Raw genomic sequence first — 20962 nt, 5'->3', positions numbered from 1 at the left:
TAAATGTTAATTTAAAGAAAAAAAATTTGGTTTACATTAGGGATTACATTTAGCCAACATGAAATAGATGCATTAAGTATCCTCAAGAAAAAAATGTGATTGAATGTTACGTATAATTGTGGGTTTTATTAACGAAATAAAGCTTTTCAACCCATCTCAAGTTTTCTAATCAATTCAATGTTACAGTTTTCCTACAAAAAAAACAAACCAAACCAAAAAGCAACAACAAAAAAACCCTAAAACCAAACCCAAACCAACAATACCCTCCTCGTGTTCTTGCATAAGGAGATACTGTTGGAATCAACAGGACTAGTTTTTGTGGGGTTTTTTTTCTTTTAAAATATTCAGGGCAGATTATGTAACTGACAGTGACATATTTCTGAATCTAAAGATGTGGCGAATGATATTTCTACTTGGCTTGTTACGGAGTTTAACACAGTGAGGTCAAGAAAAGCAGCACCACTGAAAATCTTCACAAGGGCATTTGCTGTTTATCCACACTTAGCGTGGGGTCGTCAAAGACGCAGTTTGTCGGCGGCTCTAGTCAAACATCTGGGTGAGCCAGGGCGGGAAGGCTTTTGGTCGCCTGGTCAGTACAAACGGGAGTGCTGGGTTATGTGTGCTTGTTTGCGCTCAGCTTGGGGACAGCAGTAACGGCGCTGTAGAAGTATTAATAGTTCATAGAGGAGAAACACCTACTTTCCTGACTGCGCAAAGTCATGCTTTGAAACCTGGCCACTGTATGGCTTAAGCGCTACTTCGAGGAAAACCTTCACATTTTTGAAAAGAAATGTGCTGCAAGGAGGTTCAGATCTAAATGTCTTAATCATCTTTAAAAGCTTCTGCAGTGTAAGTTTTTGAAGTTTTGGCGTGGTTTGTTTTTTTTTTTTTTTAAGTGTCACCGCCTTTTAAAATTGATAGAATACACATAATTTTCCCTAACTTCATATAATTTTATCAAACGTTTCATGAATTACTATGAGGAACAAAACATAATCCTCCTACCCTTGCTTACATAACCTTAAACACAGGATTTTTAAAGGCTTTTTGAGAACTGGATATGCCTGACTTCTCCAAAACAATGGTTTACTCTTGCACATTCATCTTTGGATGTCAGCTGTGGAAGTTACCAGGCAAACGGCTTTGATAAATTCTAACAGTGGAAAAGAATGAAGCTTTAGAGATTTATAATGCTAGTGAAAACAATGTAATAGCAAATTATTTTTATTATGTGTGAATTCTGGAAGCTGTTTCAGGAGTGAAGAAGATAAAAAATTATTTTCTTTTATCGCATTGTTGGTATTAACCCAGTAATGAACCTTAGGAAAGCAGATTGCTCCCTTCAGCTAGCTCACGAATAATCAGCTTCAAAATTCAAAATGCAGAGAGAATGCAAAACCCCTGGAAATTACAAAACAAGGACTAACTTGGACACCTGATAACAGGTAAAAATGTTGTAATTGTTAAGGCACTCTTAGTAAGATGCACATGCACACACATGCACGCACACGGAACAAGAACAGAAGAATGTCCTTCTGTGACAACTGATTTGACTCGTTTTGGAAAATCATTGAAAGACATTCTCAGCACTTGTAAGATTTAGTATGCATTTAATGAAGGTAAAAACATTAGTTTTTTTAAAACAGTTTTAAATGATTCACACTTCTAGAGTAAAGATAAGTTGATGTACTTAACTAAATGTCGAATAAAAGAATTCGTGTATTCTCATGAGGTTGTTCGTAATGATTTCATTAGTGTTAGATGCCTTACATTATGAACTGGTAGTGGTGGTTTGAAATTTGGCTTGTGTAATCCTGCGTCCTTTCACTTTCTTCATTCCTCTCATGTCAGAACTTGAATGGTTGTCTCTTCAAACACAGCCTGGTCCAAAAGAGTTCTTTCATAAGACTTTTTCCTTTCAGCAAATGTCATATGAGCGCAGCCTTCCGCTTCAGCGGAACTGTCCTTCTGCCTTGTTTTGGTAACTTTACCGAAAGATGGTTCATATCGCCCAAAGGAATTTTGCACTTTTGATTCAGCTGTTCCACTGCAGCCCTGACCTGCATGTCTGTGGTTGCAAAGACTGCCTTTTTTTGATGCTGTGCCTGATGTAAGAAGGCCACGATGCAAATTCTCAGTGGCTTCTGAGAATATGTATTTCTTTTTCAGCCTAATGGATGTTTTGTTTCTTGGACCTGGAGTTACACATTTACTCCCTGCCTTCTCACTGTTATTTAGCTGTTCATCTGGCTTTTTCCCTTCTTCTTTTTCATATTCTTCCACAGCATCTTCCTCTCGATTGTTCTCTTTTACACTGCCACTCAGAGGAGTTTGTTCAGTTTTCATCAGTTTTTTCAGCTTCTGTTTAAGCAAATCTGTCTGGTTTTCTTCTTCCATAGATTCCAAACAAGTATATTCTTCTGTCAGTACTCTGTCCTCCCTTGAATACTCTAAAATGAAATATTGTGGGGTTTAGGAATGTTCTCAAATTGCCTAGGATCATAAAGAGTCATGAAGCATTAATGAGAGCAAGTTTCACTTCCTTATTTCATTGCTTAAGTTGTTTTTATTGATGGTATTTCAGTCTTGAGGGTTACGACAATGCTATTTACTAAGAAATATAACAGGGTAGGGCAAGATTTAAACAAGATCATTGTGCCATTGAATCCAGGTAAATGTTTTTACCTTTTTCATTTAATTTCATTAAATTTCATTTAATTTCATTTAATTTTATTAAATGAATTAGCATGCAAATGTAATCAGTAATGGCTAAATATAGGGCCAGAGAAACCACATGAGATCTGAACTCTAATTGTAATTTTCTTGCTTTTAAATGAAACTTAAATATTTTTATGATTTTTTTTTTCCCTTAATTGACGACACAGTTGCTTGTTGCATGGAGCAGAACATACTGCAACTCTCTAACGTCCAAGTGAGTTGGCTCCACTTGTTAGTAGAAAAAGGTATGTGTATACTGAATGCCTACAAGTAGATACCTTTCTCTGCTGCAGGGGACACATTGTAATAGGTTCTGTGCTTTGGAGAAACTCAAAGAGTACCTTCAAAATGAGATAGAGTCCGAGCTCAAAGGAGAAGTGTGAAGTTGCAATAACTAAAATAGCTAAAGAAGACTTCAATAAGTAAGTCTAATATCTTAGACAGTGGGAGAAAGCTGGAAGAGAGTCTGGCAAACAGTGAGGAGACAGACTCACAGTCAGAAGACCTGTGTTTTGTGTCAATTTTAAAAGGGAATGTCAAAGACAAATGGTGACTTAGGCTATCTGGTGGGGTCTGGAAGGCTGAAAAGGCTGAAAAGGCAGAGCACAAAACAGGGAGTTGATGCATTCCAGGTTACTGCTAGCTCTGTTACTGATCTAGTGAGTGACCTCAACAACCTGTTTCACATCTGTAAATGTGTGACCTTTAGGTCATTTAATGTCTCCTACCATTTGTGAAGTATTTAGCATGATGGCATGCAGATCTTGGTTCTTTCTACAAGCCTTACCGTGATGATAATAACATGAATATTTTTGGAAAGAAAAACTCAGATAAAGGAATAGATGCACTGGCTCCTTCTTTCTTCTGTTCTACAGAATTTCTTAAAAATAAAGGGGCTTGTAGATTAGTCCCTTGCTTGTAACTTTTATATGAGAACACAGCCAGTGGCTAAGATTTACATAAAATCTGTTTACAGTGATCATTGTAATGAGGAGACACTCCCAGCCCTTGAAGAAGTCCTTTTCCTTTCTCAGCAATAGATCCCGAGCCAGAAATACATGTTGACATCAGCCATGATGAAGATTCCCAACCAACAATTTGAGATCAGCATTTGGTTAGTGTGGAATTAACAAACCATTAACTAGAGTATGCTTTTACAGATAAAACACTGACTTTTTACCAACGTGATCAGGAACTGCTTTTAGAAGTACAGCAGTATGAAGATGCCTTACACCGCGGGGCTGCTCTGCTCTCAGTGCGGCACCGCCAGCCACTGGATTTCAGTGATTCTTACTACACTATTTTGTTGAACTAGCTCCTGTCTGTCAGGTGCCAGCAAACGGCTGTCAGACCCATGTACATTACCAATAACACTGGTTCATTCAACTTTTGAAAAGATCAAATGTTAAAATGTTAAAATATACCTCCATGTGCTCTATTAAAATATTCAGGCTTTGGTATTTTCTTGGTTGATGGCTTTTCTGTTCTACATTGGATACCTGTGCATGTTTCATTTGCTTTAGCTTTTGGATTCTTATCTTCTGAAGACTTTTCTTCCTATAATTGGCAATTAAAGGTACAAATAATGAGGGAATACTTGTTCAGTGACTTTTGAAAGTACAGTCAGCGCAATACTTCTAAAAAGATTAGTAATTTCTAGTACTTTAGTAATTTCTATTACTTTTATATTCTTATTTTGTATCACAATGTTTGTCCTATATATTTTCTGTAATATAATTACATTCACACAAAATTCACATCCTAGAAAGTTAAGAGGATTGGTCAGGCTATTTAAGCATATTATTGACACTTACAGAATAACATACAGCTTAGCTGAGAGCTTAAACAGGGGATTGGATCCCGATCTTTCATACCTTTGTTAGCTGAACTGGACTTTTTTCTGTTTCCTGAGTTTGGTACTGTGACAGCAGCCATGATCTAAAACTCTGTTTATCTACTTGTACTGATCTGTTTATACTAAGACCTATTGAAAAAGGACAATTGTTAGTAATACAGTAGTTTCTGGAGTTACACTGTTGGTATAAACAAAAGATATCTTTGATGACTGATAATACTGGTATGTGGCCTAGGATTTAAACATTTTTTTGCTGCATGTCTTAGTGCCCTTTAATAAAGAAATTCTTTGTTCTTCCTGATCTATAAATGCTGAAACTGGAACACAAACATGTCTACCTGGACTTTTGAGCAGTTTCATCCATACATCGTAAATATACTCTAAGTTTTAGGTCTGCAAAGTCCTGTTCAGATAGAATATGCAAAGTCAGACAAATGTGTCTATACCCTAGAGCCCATGTGGGCTTAATTTGTGCAGTAACATTCCAATGTAAATTTAAGAGGTCTGGTATGAGGCCTCAGCGTTCAGGTTCCTAAATTTGGATCTCACAGAGTGTAATAAACATGCTGCTTTTATGCCTCCTGACTTGGTTACTCAACTTTCTCAAAGTTAAGCACTTACGTAAGGCTTTATGGAACCAAACTCTAAGGAGGAAATGCTTAACACTGTTTGAAGTATCTGTGGTCTTCGAAAAGAGATTCCAAGGGAGTGATTGAATGAGACATTTAAATAGCTGGGAGATGAGATGGGGAAGGGGAGTATATTGTTCTTTTATTGTATTTTTAGGATGATTTTGACATGAGTACAGTACCTGAGAAAGTTGCTAACACAGCAGCAAAAATGTGATCTTGCCTACGTCAACTTTCGACCTTATTCCCAGTATTGATCTCTGAAATCAGAGGAGGACTCTCCATAAAAGTGGTGATTTTAAAATGTTTACAGTTCGGTGGTAAAAAGGATGTTGGTAACCAATTTGAGGATTACCATTGAAGGAATGGGTCTGATGATGCGGAGGGAATTATTTTTCCCTTTTGCAAGGCAACCAGCAGCTTTTTCAGCAGGGTTCAGTGAAGTGTTCCCCAGAGTCAGAACTAGGGGGAGCTGTACCTCTAGATGAGCTGGTGTGACCTTCCCACAACAGAGCAAACTTTGCTCTCATGAAGATCTTATGAAATTAATGACTTCATTCAGTAAGTCAATTTTATTTATGTACACAGAGCTTTCTGATAACCTAGGCAAGTCTACCTTCAGCCATTTATCAGGAGTGTTAAAAAATGCAGCCCCACTTTTTTTTTTTTTCTCTTTCCTACTGGGTAAAAATTTTTGCAGGCGCAGAATAGAAAATAACTACTTGAAGAAGCAGCTCTTTCTAAGTCTGCTATGGGAAAATCCAAATCAATAGTGAAAAGGAAAAACAATTGCCAGTAATTCCAGTTCTAGATTTCTAAATTATCTGTTTCCATTAACTGACAGAGAATGAAAACTTTATTGGGCAAAAATACCAAAAATCAGACAACTTTGCTTGGAACCTTTTCATTACAAAGTACCAGGTCTCTCCCCAACTAAGGTCCCTTGTCTTGCTTAAAGAAAAGAACAACTGAAATAGTAAACAGTGGTTTAAGTACTGTAATTTAAATAACAATACTGTGTAAGTGCATATGCAAGTAAAATAAAAAAACCTCAAACAACACAAGTGGTTATGTGACATAACTAAAACTGGAATTCAGAGCTTCACAAAAAAACGTGCCTGACTTGGAATGAGAAGAAGGAATTTGTGTTTTTTAATTTTACAGCTTGAATTACCGACCTTTTCCTATAGTTCACTTGCAGTTAAGGCAGAGTAATGGACTTGCAAAGGCAACAAAGAGGAAAGAAATAAGCAACTGACTCCAGTAAGACTTTGTACTGATACCATAATTTGAACAATTCAGTGGGCATGTGCATTATTTCCAACAGATATGTTTACTACTATGTAAATTTTAAGTGCTTATTTGTACCCATATGAAGAAAGTTCTAATTCTTCCTTCAGTTCAGGAGCAGGAATATCTGACTAGTATTTTAAAGAGGTGCTTAACCCAGAAAAGTCAATTTTCAGATCATTATCCAAAATTAAGAGTGTAAGTTTGTTGTGCAAAAAGCTTTTCTTTAGGGTATTGACAGGACATACATGATCCTGAGTAGGAGGCAAAATACTACATTCAATGTGGGGAAAGTACATGAAATCTGTTTATTAGTTTCTGTATAAAACACATTTATTAGTAAATTCTAGCTACTACATCTAAAGCATATGACAATTAGAAACTTATAAGTGCTTCAGGAAAACTCTCCCCTTCAACATTTTTGTCCCTGATGAACATAGTGAGGACATGAGCAACACAACCGTTCTTAGCTTGTATGATTTGTAATTGTTTTTTAGCTGTTGCTCCCTCAGACCAAGGGGTGGGATCCACTTGTCTGAACACTGGCGCCTCATGCTATTTGAGATGCCCTCGAGTATTCAAGGTATCCACATAAGGCTGGCTGATATTACACAGGACCGGTGGGACACCCGTCTCCTCAAACAACAGCTACAGGGCCAGGCAGAATGTGCTAGGACATCTCCAATGGCACTGGATGCCTATAATTAGGCAGTTGAATCCCACACAAGGTAGCTGCTCTTGGAAAGCTCGCTAGATGAGACTGCATACAACAGATATTTCTCTCCAATACCTGTGTGAGCATCCATGTGAAAGAAACACTCATTAGTAAAGAGCTCTTTCTTCCTTGATAGAATTAACATTCTATTGTTCTTTTGTGTCACTCTACTATATTACTCTAAATAACATCAATTCTGTGGATAGACTTGAGAGAATACACAATAACTGGGTTATTACGATCATTGGTTGCTCATTTAGATTTACTTACACTAAAAACCAAAGGACTACTATGGATAAACATTCTCTTCTCTCAGATAAGCTGACAGTATGATCATCAGACTGGCCTTTAAACTTCCTAAACCTTGTATCTGAAAACTCCTCCTTTCCTTCCATCCCAACAAAATGCAAAGAGCTGCAATGATGGACATTGAAGTATTGCCGCTAATTTTAAGTTACGGGGTCTAAGGATTTTAAAGATGAGAAATCAGCTTTTAAAGACCCAGTTCAATTCATTGGTTTTTGCCCGTATAAAATCACTTTGAAAGTCTGTATTAAAGCTAGAAACTTGCTACAGGAGGGTTGTTTGTGAGGTGCTTTGAGTTGGTGAGCCATGTTGTGGGAATTCTAGGTCTAGGATGGCCACTTCTCCAGGCCAAGTCAAAGAGAACAGCCTGGACAAAAATTACTCTGCAAAAGCTTTGTGGACTGATAGCTTCACCTTGCTGAAAAACAAATAAGCAAGTGGATCTTGAGGCGCATAGACTCTTAAAATAGCAGCACTACTTCAGTGTCACTGTTACTATACTAAAACTATGTATGCTAAACGCTATTCATGATGAAAATTGGGTTAAATATTAAAAATGGGTCATGTACTTGTGTCCATGAAATAAGTGAGCAAAAAACGAAGCACTTCTCTTTAAATTACATGTGACAGAATATTTTTAGCCCATATAAAAGTACTATATTGGCTTTGATTTTAGAATATACATTCCAGTTATAAACCAATGTAAGTTTCACAAACTAAACAGAAAATGAAGATGAATATATACATACTTTTTTCATGAAGTACTGAATCACTTTTGTCTTTTAGGATTTTAGGCATCCGATTTGCATAGATATTTTTTACATAAAGTTGACGATCCTTTTCCTAGGAAGAAATAAACACTATTAAACTCTAATATGCATTAAGAATTACTTTTTACCCACTTAATTTTCCCATGCTGGGAGAAAACTGTCAGTGACTTTGCTTTGTGCCTGGCCATGTGGTGACTTTGTGATTTACATAAATAGGAATCTGTCATTTTCTTTCATGAGCCAAATCAAAATTCTCCCTTTTTAAGGCTAAGAGCACATCTGTACGCCTACGTGATCTTTTTCATAACACAGTGTCTTGATTAAGTCTTCTCTAATGATTTTTTCTCTTGTTGCTCAGAGTAATTTTTTCAGACTAAATAATTTTTGGCTTTACTGTCTTCTTTTAAATTTATTAACTCAGTGCCCTTGGTTGTAATGTGCTCAGTTCTGTTTTACAACCTATTGCTTGGGACATGACATAAACTTCAGAGGCACACTTTTTAAAATTTATTTAGCAAGAGTCCTCTTTCCTTCCTGAAATCTATCTCAAACACAGAAGAGAGATTTCAGTAACACTCTCACCATGTCAGTTTTTAGTGTGAAAAATAAGAGCTGCATTCACTTGGGCTACACAGGTTGTCCTGAAAGCGTGTCTGAATACCTTGAATGGTCTGAATTTGCCAGGTGCCCAAAACTGTGAATGTGTAAGAATAAACTCTGTTCTGGCACAGAAGTAAGGTTAATAAACATGTCTGGTCTTCTTTGCGGTAAAACAGTAGAAGGTTTTGTAAATCTAAATATGACAGTAAAAGAACTGGACGCACATAGAAAACCATGTGGAAACCACATGAAATAGAAATATTTTAGAGAAGTGTTAAGGTGAGAACTGTATTTTAGAATTATTTGCATTTTGGAACAGTTTTACGTTGGTGTTCCTGGGACTATAATGATTCCCGTCTCCCAGATCCGTACAGACAGGAGATCAGACTCTGGCAGGAAAATTGCACTGCAAGCGCCGTCTGGGGGACTTTGATACAGGGCCCACTGAGCGCCCTCTTCTTTTTTCCTTTCCCAGCCGCTCTCTGGGCTTCTGCAGCTGGGCAGCCTGGCTGCTGCCAAGTATCAGAAGGGAGGTTTCTGCACCTGATACATAGGTAAGAGGGACCAACACTGCCACTGTACAGAAACGCAAATCTCCATGAATCCTTGGGAGTTGCCTGTTCTGCCCTTCACAATGTCTGGGAAAACTCCCCATAACAAGACCTTTCACAGACATTTTATTCCATTTAGAAAGAGAAAGCTCCCTAGCAGGGATCAACAGATGGATCAGGTCACTTTACCTAGAAATAGAAAACACAGTTTAAATTGTTAAAAAGCCGTAAGGGTTTTCATGTTTTCTGGAATATGTACTGTGTTTCTTGTTTACAACTCATATGACAGAGCATTTATGGCAGTTTTTTTTTTCTATTTCTATTTAGTGTCACTTTTAGGTTTTCCTATATATTTGGTTTACAAGCATTACAGTAAGTGTTGAACTGGACATATTTTTCCCCAAAATATTTCTCTAAAAACCAAGCTGGAATTTAAACAAACTATTGAAACATCTACGACAGTCTTTTTGTTAAACTCTAGCTTTGCAGATTGTAATATTTGGCTCATTTTGATTTGAAAGTGTTTCTGTAAGGGAGCTCATTTAAAGTTTGTAGATGAATATATTGACCTAGATCTATCAAAGTGTTAACAAGTTGGTGTGGATTATTTGTTCAAATTGTGATGCATCAATCCCTGTTTTGATTAATTATTGAACTACTTTGAATTTTTGACAAATAGATCCTACAATAATTTAATCATTTGATATTTTGACTTCTCTTGGTTGACTATAGACTCAACTAGGAAACAAAAATTCCATTACTAAATAAAATAAAAGAGGCAAAAGGAATAGGTAACATTAAATACTTGAATTTTCTTGTAGGAACAGAAAACCATTTAAAATATTGATTACCTTGATTTTTTGGTGAAGACAGTTAATTTCCATTTGCAAGGTCTTTTTAATTATCCCAGCTTCCACAGCTTTTTTGTTCTCATTTGCCAGCTGGCGACTAAAGGTGCTATTGTTCAACTTCAGCTGCTTTTCTAGGCTCTAAAAAAAATTATTTATTTTACCATATGGATGTACTCAGTATGACTGTTGAAAAATTTCAGTTCTTGACAGATTTAAAAAATAAGCATGCTAATATAATGAAAAGAAAGCTTCTAATGATTATATTCTATTGTAAACAATGCATGAAATTATGATGAAGTATCTGAAAAATTACTTTAAAAATCAGCAATAACTGGTTTAAAACCTAATTTTACTGTTTTAAAAAAAGTATATTTGGCATTCAAACATAAAAAATAAGGCTGTACATTACCTTGCTGATGGATTAATGAATACAATCATCTTTGAGAAATGTTAAGACAACATTTCTGTTCACACTGAGACCTATTAACTGCGGCAGCATAAGGAGGCTTAGCATAAATGAAAACTAGGTAATTTACTGAGCACTTTAATAAGTACTTTATCATCAGAACTCAGTGCCATGCACTGAAATTATAGTTACTAAAGCTGTAAGGTGGACACCCAACCCCGCATGCTTTTTATAGCTTCTCACTAGGACTTCTGTAAATAGAAAGTTTTCAAAAGAGTGTCTGAATTCAGCTGTTTATATTTTCATTTTCTTTCATGTAACAAATGTACTTCAGACCTAGCTGTTCAGGTGATGAAACGCCTCTGTGATTACCTGGCTCTCTATTTAATTGTAGCATAATATACCCCATAGAAAATAGAAATTAATTCCTGGAGGACAATGGAAATTTCAGTCTTCCAGTTGTTTTGTATTAAAAACCATATTCCTGTCTTTTTGTGAAAGGTTCAATAAGAGCGAAGAAGCATGAGATATTAAGAGGAGCTGAATTATCTCCTCTTAAACTCCCAACAGGCTTTTACTAAGTTGCACAATAAACCAACAGCAGAACCAACCCTAAAATCTGGGACACCTGACTACTGCTTAATTCAGCAGCCGCCCTACGGCCAACCACAGTGAGCGGCAGTAATTAGTGAATGGGAGGTGTAGGTATGTCCGTGCTGCCCACCGGCACCACGTAAAAATAACAGTGCTAGTTCCAGATAAGCCAGATTTGGTTGTTCAAGGAAGTAGACCAGCAGGAGCCTGGCGGTCTCCATGTGTGGCTAATCCTGTGCTTTGCCAAGGTAAATTAGGGTCCATGTTACAGTGGCTAGACGGCCCAAGCAAGCCTGGGTACCCTGTGCTGCTGGCAGGGAGCAGAGCAGACACTCTGCTGAAGATGGCTCTCCAGCCATATGCTGCGCTTCTGACCTAACATAAGGGTTAAGGCATACGACTTAATTCCTAAAAGATCTTTATTGCCAAACCTAATCTACTCATACATTTCTGTCAGATTTTAAAATACTGGAAGGGTGTACTACTGCCATATTTAGCACCTTACACTCAGGACAGCACTGGATTAAAAAGAGTGTTCGATGTTACAGGATTGCATCAGAATCATTAATGTGACAAGACACAGATAAAACCTTTCCACTGTTCTTGCACAGAAACCTCTCCTATTACTGTTCCACAAATACAATGATGTGCACACATTACCTGTATTCTCTTATCATTCACTGCCATTTTTTCTGTAAGAGCTGATAATCTGTGATCAAGTTCCTCTTTCTTTGCAAGCGCTTTGTCTTCTGAAAGCATGTGCAAGGTCTGCAAAGCATCTTTAGCTTTTAGTAGCTCTGCTTCAACTTCTCTGAGCTTCCTGGATGTATTTCTCTCATCCTTCTGAGACATCCTCACCAGTTTCCTTAAAGTTCTCACCTCATTACAATGACTTGCTAAAAGATCTGGCAAGTTACGTTTTGGATTTTCATATCTACTTATTGCTTTCGAGTGTTGACACTGAAGCTGTTTCAAAACATGGTTTTCTAAGCTTGCTGCTTCTAATTTCTGCTGTAAATCAAATATTTCATTCTTCAGCTCTTTAATTTTGTGAAGTTTTGCTGATGATATTTGCTGAGCCACTGCATTTTTTTTCTGGGAAATCATACTACTCTGCAGGCTTAAAAATGAAGAATTCTGATGTGGTATCTTCTCATCTGGCAATTTTTTTTCCCCCTGCATTAAGACCAAAGTAAACTGGCATTGATATGTAGCAATTATTTGAGACAGCAAAACCACTGCATGTCTTTACTGCTCATCCAAGCTATTTAACTGTGGTATATTTGACAAAATGCCTAAGATCCATACTAAGCCTCCAATGTTCAGGTATTTCACAGATAAATCCATTAAAGATTTTATATCTCTGTGTGTGCATTTGTGTGGCTGCACTGGGCCACAGCTAATTAGGTCTACAGAAGGTCAAGGTTCCCTCCTTTCTTTCATTCTCTGAAGCCATTTTCAGTCAAAAAACCCATCATGCTCACTTCCCATTAATAAGGGTAACTACACAAGTGGTGTCTTCTGAGGCAAACAGCAATAATACTTTGGGAATAACCTAGTAAAGTATGTTTATGTTAACACATTACTCCAGTATAAATGGAAATAAATTTTCTCTCTGTAAATCCTGCAGTTCACTGATGTAGGTGTGATCTGGGGCCTGATGAATCAAATTCAGCCCATCTAGAAAGATTCTCAAGAGGGAGGACCTACACCTTGAATAGGGGCGTGACAGAAAAAAACCCAACATAGTAATCTACAGGTCTGCAAGAACTCAAAAAACAAGGTGATCACAATACCACATGGCTAAATTTCTCTGCACCTAGGATTTCTAACCAGCTTTCTAGAATTTTCAAGCCAGTTTGAATTGAACTACATTTTTAAACTTTACATGTTTATTAGTACAGAACAGTTACGCAGTTGTGTACAATGTTTCTATACAGCAACTGAAAAAAATTACAGGCTAGCATTCCAAGTGTATCACTGACATCTGCCTTTCTTTACAGCCAGCATTCTGAGTGAATTGCTCTCTTTTTCATTTCCTGAAACGTAATTAGAATTTGAAAACAGTCAAGACTGTAAATCTGAGTTTTTCAGACGTATATTCAATTTCACTGTAGCTCTCAAGACACTTCAGGCAGCATTTTGCTAGACGTTTATTATAATAATTTATAGATCGTATCATATTTTACGGATAAAATAGGCGAGGTCCTAACCTAAAAAACACCAGAGGAAAAGGACAGATCTTTTCAAGCACTTCCGTTCAATCCAATAGGTGTTCCGCACAGAACCTCTTCACAGGACAGGCCCCAACCAGAACAGCCCACTGCAGATGGGAAGCAACATTGAATCAGTGGTAGGAAAAGTGAAGCAGGACACTGCCTAGGGCACCACCACGCCACGGCCTTGCTGCTTCCATGACCTAAGCCAGAGTAGTGAAAAGCTGCATAAAGGGTGCTATCTAGGAAGACAGAGATTCACGGGGCAGTGGCTTTAGCGGGGAAAGGGCTCTTCCCTGCAGCAGCAGCACCTACTGCTTTGTCTCTCCTTCCCTGCCGGCAGCAGCCCCGCCAGCCTTCCTGTTCTCCACAGCTTCAGCCCCGCAGCCGGGCCTGGAGTCGGGCCTGGGCCTGACAGGCACCTGCCTGGAGCGCGAGGCAGCAAGTTAAAGGGGAGTTTGAAGGGGGTCAGTTACACAGCTCTGTCTGTCCTTTGCTCTTATTCCTGAAATACCCGATCCACTCCACTGTTTCAGGACACAAGCCGGGTGGTCTTTGTTCTGATGGCCCTGCTGATAGAGGAGAGAAAGCTGCAGCAAGCTGGTAGGACCTCGCTCACACAGAGCCGCACGGGGAGAACAGGCTATTGAATTCAATGTGACAGCAAAAGGAAAGGAAAGAAAGAATCTGAGATGAGGAATCAAAAGGAGAAGAGACTGTGATTTGGGCAGGGCAGTTATGTTTTAAAATACATTTTAAATGCATTAAGAATGTCTATCATGAAAGTTTAAACAAATTGTAGCAGTCAGTTGAGGTCAGACACATTCAAGACCTTCTACGGTGAGAAAAATTAACAGGTGCTGCAAAAAAACCTCACCGGAGGTAAAAAACAAAGCAAATGGGAGGTACGCAAGCGTCACACGTGCATATTGTCTGTAATTATGATTCCACTGCAGGAAGACTACAGTACGACAAAAGTGTTGTCACACAAATATTTGCAAAATGAGCACAACCATTACATTACTCTTTTATTTTTCCAGAATGGAATTAGAGAACGTAAAAGAAATGGGAAAATACCATCCTGCAACAGCTGACAAAATACTGTAAAATCTATACATGTCTATACAGGGTGAAAATACATTTTATAATTGTGTTCCTGGGAAATTGATCATTTCAAGAAGCCACAAGCAAGTAAAAATAACCACTTCGAATATCCAATACAGCTAGTAGCCAATAATGATTCTTTTGCTAAATAGATTTTTAAAATGCGGTTATTCTTTTGGTCTGCTAGTTTCATGACTTCTTGACAGCAGCGTGTAACATATGATGGAAGAGACAATCAGTGGTTCCTCTCTCTTTTTTTTAGTTGATATGTATCTTGTAGATTTGGAAGATCTAGAAGAAATTTTGAAGCTCAGCAGGAAAAGGGTCATTTGTTTCACAGTCATTTTTTGACATGGCATGGTGAGATTTAAGAAAGTATGGGTCTAGATATGAAAACATGCAGGCATGAAAAGATTCTTCACTGTTAACATGTACATAAAGGGAATATATTTGTGCTGCATGGTCATTCTTGAAGCACAAACAATTTTACATGATACACCGTGACTAAGCTGGCCAAATCATGACTTTTTTTTTTGTCAAAACTGGCACTTTTGTGCAGACATATAATTTTTGAGTAACTTTCCTCAGGAAAGGTTTTTTTCAGAGTCATCATGTGATGCATGGTCAAAACCACAAATTGCAGTTTATGTGGGAGAGCCATTTTCAAGGCCTCAGATTAAAACTGAGGAATAAGGATTGCAGAGGTGCTCCCACATCTCAGGTGATCATCCCGCCTCTTGGATCACTGAGTATTGTGGGATAACACAATAGGGAATCTCTCTCTCTCTTCCCTCCCCTTCCTAGTGTTTGAAATGTGATTTCTTATTTTTCTTTACTGAAAACCTGTTTCCCCTGCCTTTCTAATTATTGAAAAAAATGCCAAAGAAAGGGAACAGCTATATTTCTCAAGAGTCTCATTTTGCTACTACCAGAAAACAAAAGTATCTTTTTTATCATATTGGAGGAAAATAAGCTGTCCTTTTTTCTTTTTTTTCCTTTTCCTGTGTTTTGCTCTTTTCAGTTCCTGATATTTCTAAACATTTACTGCTTCTTGCTGCTTCAGAGCAAGTCACTGACAAAGCCCTCAGAATAGTTCATATGAGAATTTTCACTTCTCTACTCTCTACTGCGTCACCTACAATCATTACCTCTGCTACAGCTGCTGCTTCTGATACTTCTGTGCTTTGGGGATTCTTTAGTATCCCTGCTTTTTGTGCCACATTCTGACTTACTATCTTCTGTCGCTAAATATGGAGGAAACAATCATCTGAGTTCACCACTGTGTTATGGTAGAAGACTTAAAAGTTGACCTCCATAACCTATCAGGATTCAGAATCTTATTGAGTTGTTCACAGTTAACGTAAACAATACTAAGCAGTGCTCAACTATACTAAATGATGCTAAGAAATACTAAGTCACCTTTAAAAAACCCCAGTCATTACTCTCTAACCCATTACAATAATTGCATGCTCTGTAGTGAGTGGGTACGGTAGTTTCCAGAATGAAATATACTAGTTTTTATCTCAGAATTTACTGATACTGGCATGTGTTTTCTAAAGATTTACAAGGTGCTACCATTTAAATGTAAATAAGTACCACCATTTGTTTCCTGTAATGTATGTTTTCTCCATGATTAATGTAATATAAAAGATGTGTGATTGTATTTATACTCAATACCTACAAAGAGGTTTACAGTATTAAAAAAAATAACTGTTCAAGTCTCCAGAAACTAGACATTTCTGTGTTTTCATAGTATTTTTAGCTTTCCATTCATGTCCTAAAAATATCATTTAGTCATATTTTTCAATAATTAGATCACAAAACAGATCACAAAATTAAATTATGCATTAAAATAGAAAAAAAGAAAACCCATAGCTGCCATATTAACATTACAGGTAGAGGACTTAGCAGTGCCTAAATTTGCACAACAGACTATCTGACTTAGAGACTGAAATAAAGTTTTTCTTAAACTTTTGGGATGTAGTTTATTTTATTTCTTTCCAAATCAGAATTGTAAAACCAGAAAAGCTTGCTAAATAAAACCTCACAACGTAATAAAAGTGTCTCTGCACAGGTTCAGAAGAAACAGTAGGACAAATTTCAGTGTTTTTTTAATGAAAACAATTTCTTCACAGCCTAACTGTACTTAACGCATTTGTTTGCTTTTGAAAACGCTGCAAGACACTTATCTCCACGTCTACGCACCTACATAGCTCGGAAAAGATCACCTGTAATGTACTGTTATTGTCAGAGATGTGGTTCTCTGATGAGATTATGATCTCATTTTGTTTGATCAGGTCCTAAATAATATTGCTGCTTCCTCTGGAATTGCGTTTTCTCAATAGTCCAATTTTCAGACAAAACAAACTCTCCTAATTTTTTTGGCTTCTTAAAAGACATTTAGCATAAAATATAGAATGCTGACTAATTTTCTCTGTGAATATCTGTTACACCTCAATTTTTTTTCTCTGCTGAGGCTACTGGAGAGTAGAAGAACAGATTGCTTCATACTCCTGGCAGCATTATTTAAACCCTGGTTCTGGTAAAAAATATTTCTTTGGATATGGTTGAATCCATTTAATTTTCTTAATATCACATGAAGACTACTCAGACCATAGTTTTATAGATGCAGAATTCTACCCAGTAGTAGAATAAGTTGTATATTTGGAGGGGGACTAAAAGGGACATAGCAATTATGTAAAATAAATTTGGGGAGGAGGGGGTAAAATGATATTTTAATTCAGATGGATTTTAAGAAGTAGCCTTCACTTAAAAAAATAAGATATTTTTAGAACACTCTAACTCCTTTGTTGGCATTTGTGCTTTGTGGTGGCATTTTATTTTAAATGTAATTACATTTCTTGAAGGGGAGAGGGGAATCACATAATTCCCAAAGAAAATTAAAAGTGTAATTTAGGATTGCACAAAATGTTCTAGGCTGAATCAAAACAGTTTCATTACTCTTTATTCCCTTACGTGAACAACTCTTCCTTGTGGAAGGCAGGAATGCCCAAGGTCCTACTAAATTTGAGCCAGTGCAAAAACTCCTAACAGATGAGAGCTCATATGAGGATTAGGCAAAGGCCAGCTTGGTACATAGATTTGTATTCCTGTTTAAATTTGATTTGGCACTGTCAACAATTTCTGGCGAAATTATCTTTAAATCAAATTAGTTTAGATTAAACTTAAAACTACTACTTTGTTTTGACGAGAAGTCTGGGCTGAACCTCACTATCCAGCTTCAAGAGCAGATGTAAAGAATAAAATTTAAAAGGAGAAGAAAAGACAGAAAAATAAAAGGTGAAGGATGAGAGACAGAGAAATGAAATTAAAGATACTAATATAGAAATGAAGAAGAAAAAAAAAGCAGTAGCTGAAGAGGAACTAAAATGGACAAACACTAGGAGAATGTATATTGAAGGAAGAGATGCAGGAGCAAAAATAATTAGGGCCAAATCTATCTGTCAAAGATGAAAATGCCATTTCAAGCATCCAGAAACTGCAAAACTGTCACAGGGAAGAATCAGTTGCAGTCTGTGTGCAAAAACAGAGTAGGTAAATGAGGGGGGGGCGTCCTGGCGGGAGAACACGGTCTGACCTCCCAGCCCAGCGCGGTGCAGCGGTCCCTCGGCCTCACAGCCGAGCCCTGAGCCCCAGGGGAACCGTGGCGGGTGTCAGGGCCCACCTGCCCAACGCGGGAAGGGCGAGGGCGTTTCCAGGACCCACAGACCTGCCTCTGGAATCCTCCAAGGGCCTCAGCACCCAGCCCCAGGCCCTGACGGCCGCCTCCAGGCCCTGCCACCCAGCCTGACACCGCCCTGCTCCCAGAGCAGCCCCTCCCCACTGGGCACCCCCAGGCAGGGGAGCCCACCTTCCCTCTGCCCTCTCGAGAAATCTCCTCCATCCCTCCCCACCTCTGCCCTGCCCCGGCCGCACGGCCCAACCCGGCGTGCCCCGTCCCCTCCCGGCCTTCCGAGCATCTCCCCCCGCCGCCCTTACCGGCCTCCGCGGCAGACAGGCGCGTCTCCGTTGCCATGGGGACAGGCGGCGGCCGCGGGGCACCCTGGGAGCTGTAGTCGCAGCCGGCCCTGCGGCCTCGCCGCCCTCCCTCGCCCCGCACCCTGCGGAGATGGCTGCCGGCGTGTTTCTGCCCTCTGATTTCTGTGCCCCACCGGGGACTTACTGAATGGGAATTTGTGGGCAGGCAGCGGGTCCCTCTGCGCCGTGAGCTGTAGGCTGCAGAGCCTCATGGTGGCCGTCGTGTCATGTCGGGTGGCAGGGCCTGGCGTGGTGTGCACCCTGAGAGCCCGCAGGCCAGACCCGACAGGCTCCAAACTGACGGTCAGATATTGGCACAAAACGTTTTTATGCTGAGAAAGGGGAAAAATCCCATAGGAATGAATGAAAGCAGCTGCAGCAATATAGCTCCTCAAGGCTGGACACGATGGGAATCGTGCCCTGAAGCCCTCACCTGCCAAGCCCGAGGTGGGCAGAGGCTTTGGGCCACGTCCTGGATTTCCCCGTGTAGTTCAGTGGGCATTTCAGGTGTGAAGTAGGACAGGAGAGAGTGTTAACTGGCAATTTTGCCCCAGCCCTGACCATGGACATTTGATGGTGCAAATATTTACCCTTTCGAGTATTAATCATTAGTATTCCTATACTTGCAAGGCTTATCAGTGTGCTTCAAAGGCAATGACCACTGCATCTTTTGTTTGTACTTCTGCAGAGCACTAGCAACCAAATAAATTGATTTGGAAATGGTATGTTCCAAACGGCCAGTCATTTCCATTGAATTTGCTAGGCTATACTTACATACACAATCTCCTGAGAAGCAAGCATGTTTAATAACTTCTAACAATAATTTATGGGTTTCTTTCTTGTTGTTTTATAGGAACATACTCTGAAAATACCCAATTCTAACAGGCTTTCTTTTTGCTGGACCTCCTGTTGCCTCTCAAAAGAAGAAAGAAATGACAGATGGCGAGCAGCAGTAAACAGTGCAAACTATACATTCTGTTATTTTTAGTTTTCAGTGAGGTTTTTCAGGATCCCTGTTCCTTATATGGAATACTGCATTTCCAGCTTCACATAATGGTTTGCATAGACAAAAAACTTACTTTCAAGAGCATCTTTACTGTTGTGCATTCAGTCCTACCTAATAAATCCTGGAAAGAAGGTATTATATTCCATTTAAAGTATTTTCAGGACTGGGCACTGCTATATTCAATCTTAACATTTGAAATATGTGTAAGCACTTTCTCAAACCCAGGCCAGTTTCACCTCTGACATAGGGTCAGCTTTACTGAGCCCAGTGGCATGTTCTCACAGCAGAAACAAGCTTGGCCCTTAAAATTTGAAAGTAGTCTGTTACCATTTAGCATTCTTAAAATACCTTTCATGCTTAGAGACCTCCTTCAGCAAATACGTGCAGGCAGCCACTGAATTGTGACCATCTCTGCGGCAGACGGCAACAACCAGAAGGCAAAAGAGTGTCCTGGATAACACAGAAGAATGGGATATTTTTTACCAAGTATTCTGGACCTCCTCCTACACCTTATGCCCTGGTAATTTTCACTTGTGATGCAAAAAAAAGGAGAAAATACAACAATAGATTCTGGATACGTAGAATCAGCCAAATCACCCTCCTCAGTGTTAGGAAGTACTGACACATATTTCAGAGAAGTCCGTGAGCCCTGCAGTGTGGGGGATGATCTGAATTCTTTAAAGCTGAGAGCGTTTGTAACCGAGGCTTATTTCAATATGATCTCCGCTATAATTACTTCTGAATCTACGCTCCCCTTGCCCGCCCCTTCCTCATTCCCCTTTTATAGTGTAAAATTTGCAGCTACAACTCCAGACCCTCCTTGTTGTGGTCAGGAAGAGGGCGCAAGCCCTTTTATGCCAGAGGTAGCTGTGACTGACCGTGCAACATTAACCACCACCTGACAGCTTTGTGATTGCCCCCAGCAATGAGTTGCCTGCTCCCTGTCCCTTCTCCCTTCTCACTTGTCCCTTCCCCCTCTCCCAAATATTTCTCCAGCCCTGTCTCATTGGTGCACTACTCTCCTTTGCCTTTTTTGGACTGCCAGGCTGTCAATCTAATGCAATAAGGCCAGGGGCAGGTGCAAACCCCTTGCTATGGCTCCTCTTACGAACCAATCCTCTACTGGCCTCTCGTCCCAAAATACCTGAGAGCCAATGGAGTGGGAAAACCCGGGAGCTCGGGGAGAGGACAAAGCTGCTGGGTTGCTGTGGGGGGGCATCCATTTAGGACCGAGGTTAGCTCAGGAGCTGCTGAACGCTTGGATTCCTCTTGGGACTGTGGTGACCTGTGGATAGCAGGCGTGCTCTGCTGAT

General features: G+C 39.2%; 1 protein-coding gene across 1 annotated transcript; it reads right to left on the bottom strand.

The window, feature by feature from the left end:
• Positions 1-1842: 1842 nt before the first annotated feature.
• LCA5L (lebercilin LCA5 like) lies at positions 1843-12392 on the bottom strand. The gene is made up of 6 exons (XM_009950792.2): positions 11946-12392; positions 10286-10423; positions 8263-8356; positions 4593-4702; positions 4143-4275; positions 1843-2450 (listed from the first exon to the last, which is right to left on the bottom strand). Exons 1-6 carry the CDS (start codon positions 12390-12392, stop codon positions 1843-1845), a joined length of 1530 nt encoding a protein of 509 aa, XP_009949094.2.
• Positions 12393-20962: the final 8570 nt, after the last annotated feature.

The sequence above is a fragment of the Leptosomus discolor genome, chromosome 1 (genome assembly GCF_034619465.1).
Source record: "Leptosomus discolor isolate bLepDis1 chromosome 1, bLepDis1.hap2, whole genome shotgun sequence".
Taxonomy (NCBI): Eukaryota; Metazoa; Chordata; class Aves; order Leptosomiformes; family Leptosomidae; genus Leptosomus; species Leptosomus discolor.
Note: the sequence above shows the minus strand (reverse complement) of the source record. Positions and strands in the feature narration are given on the sequence as shown.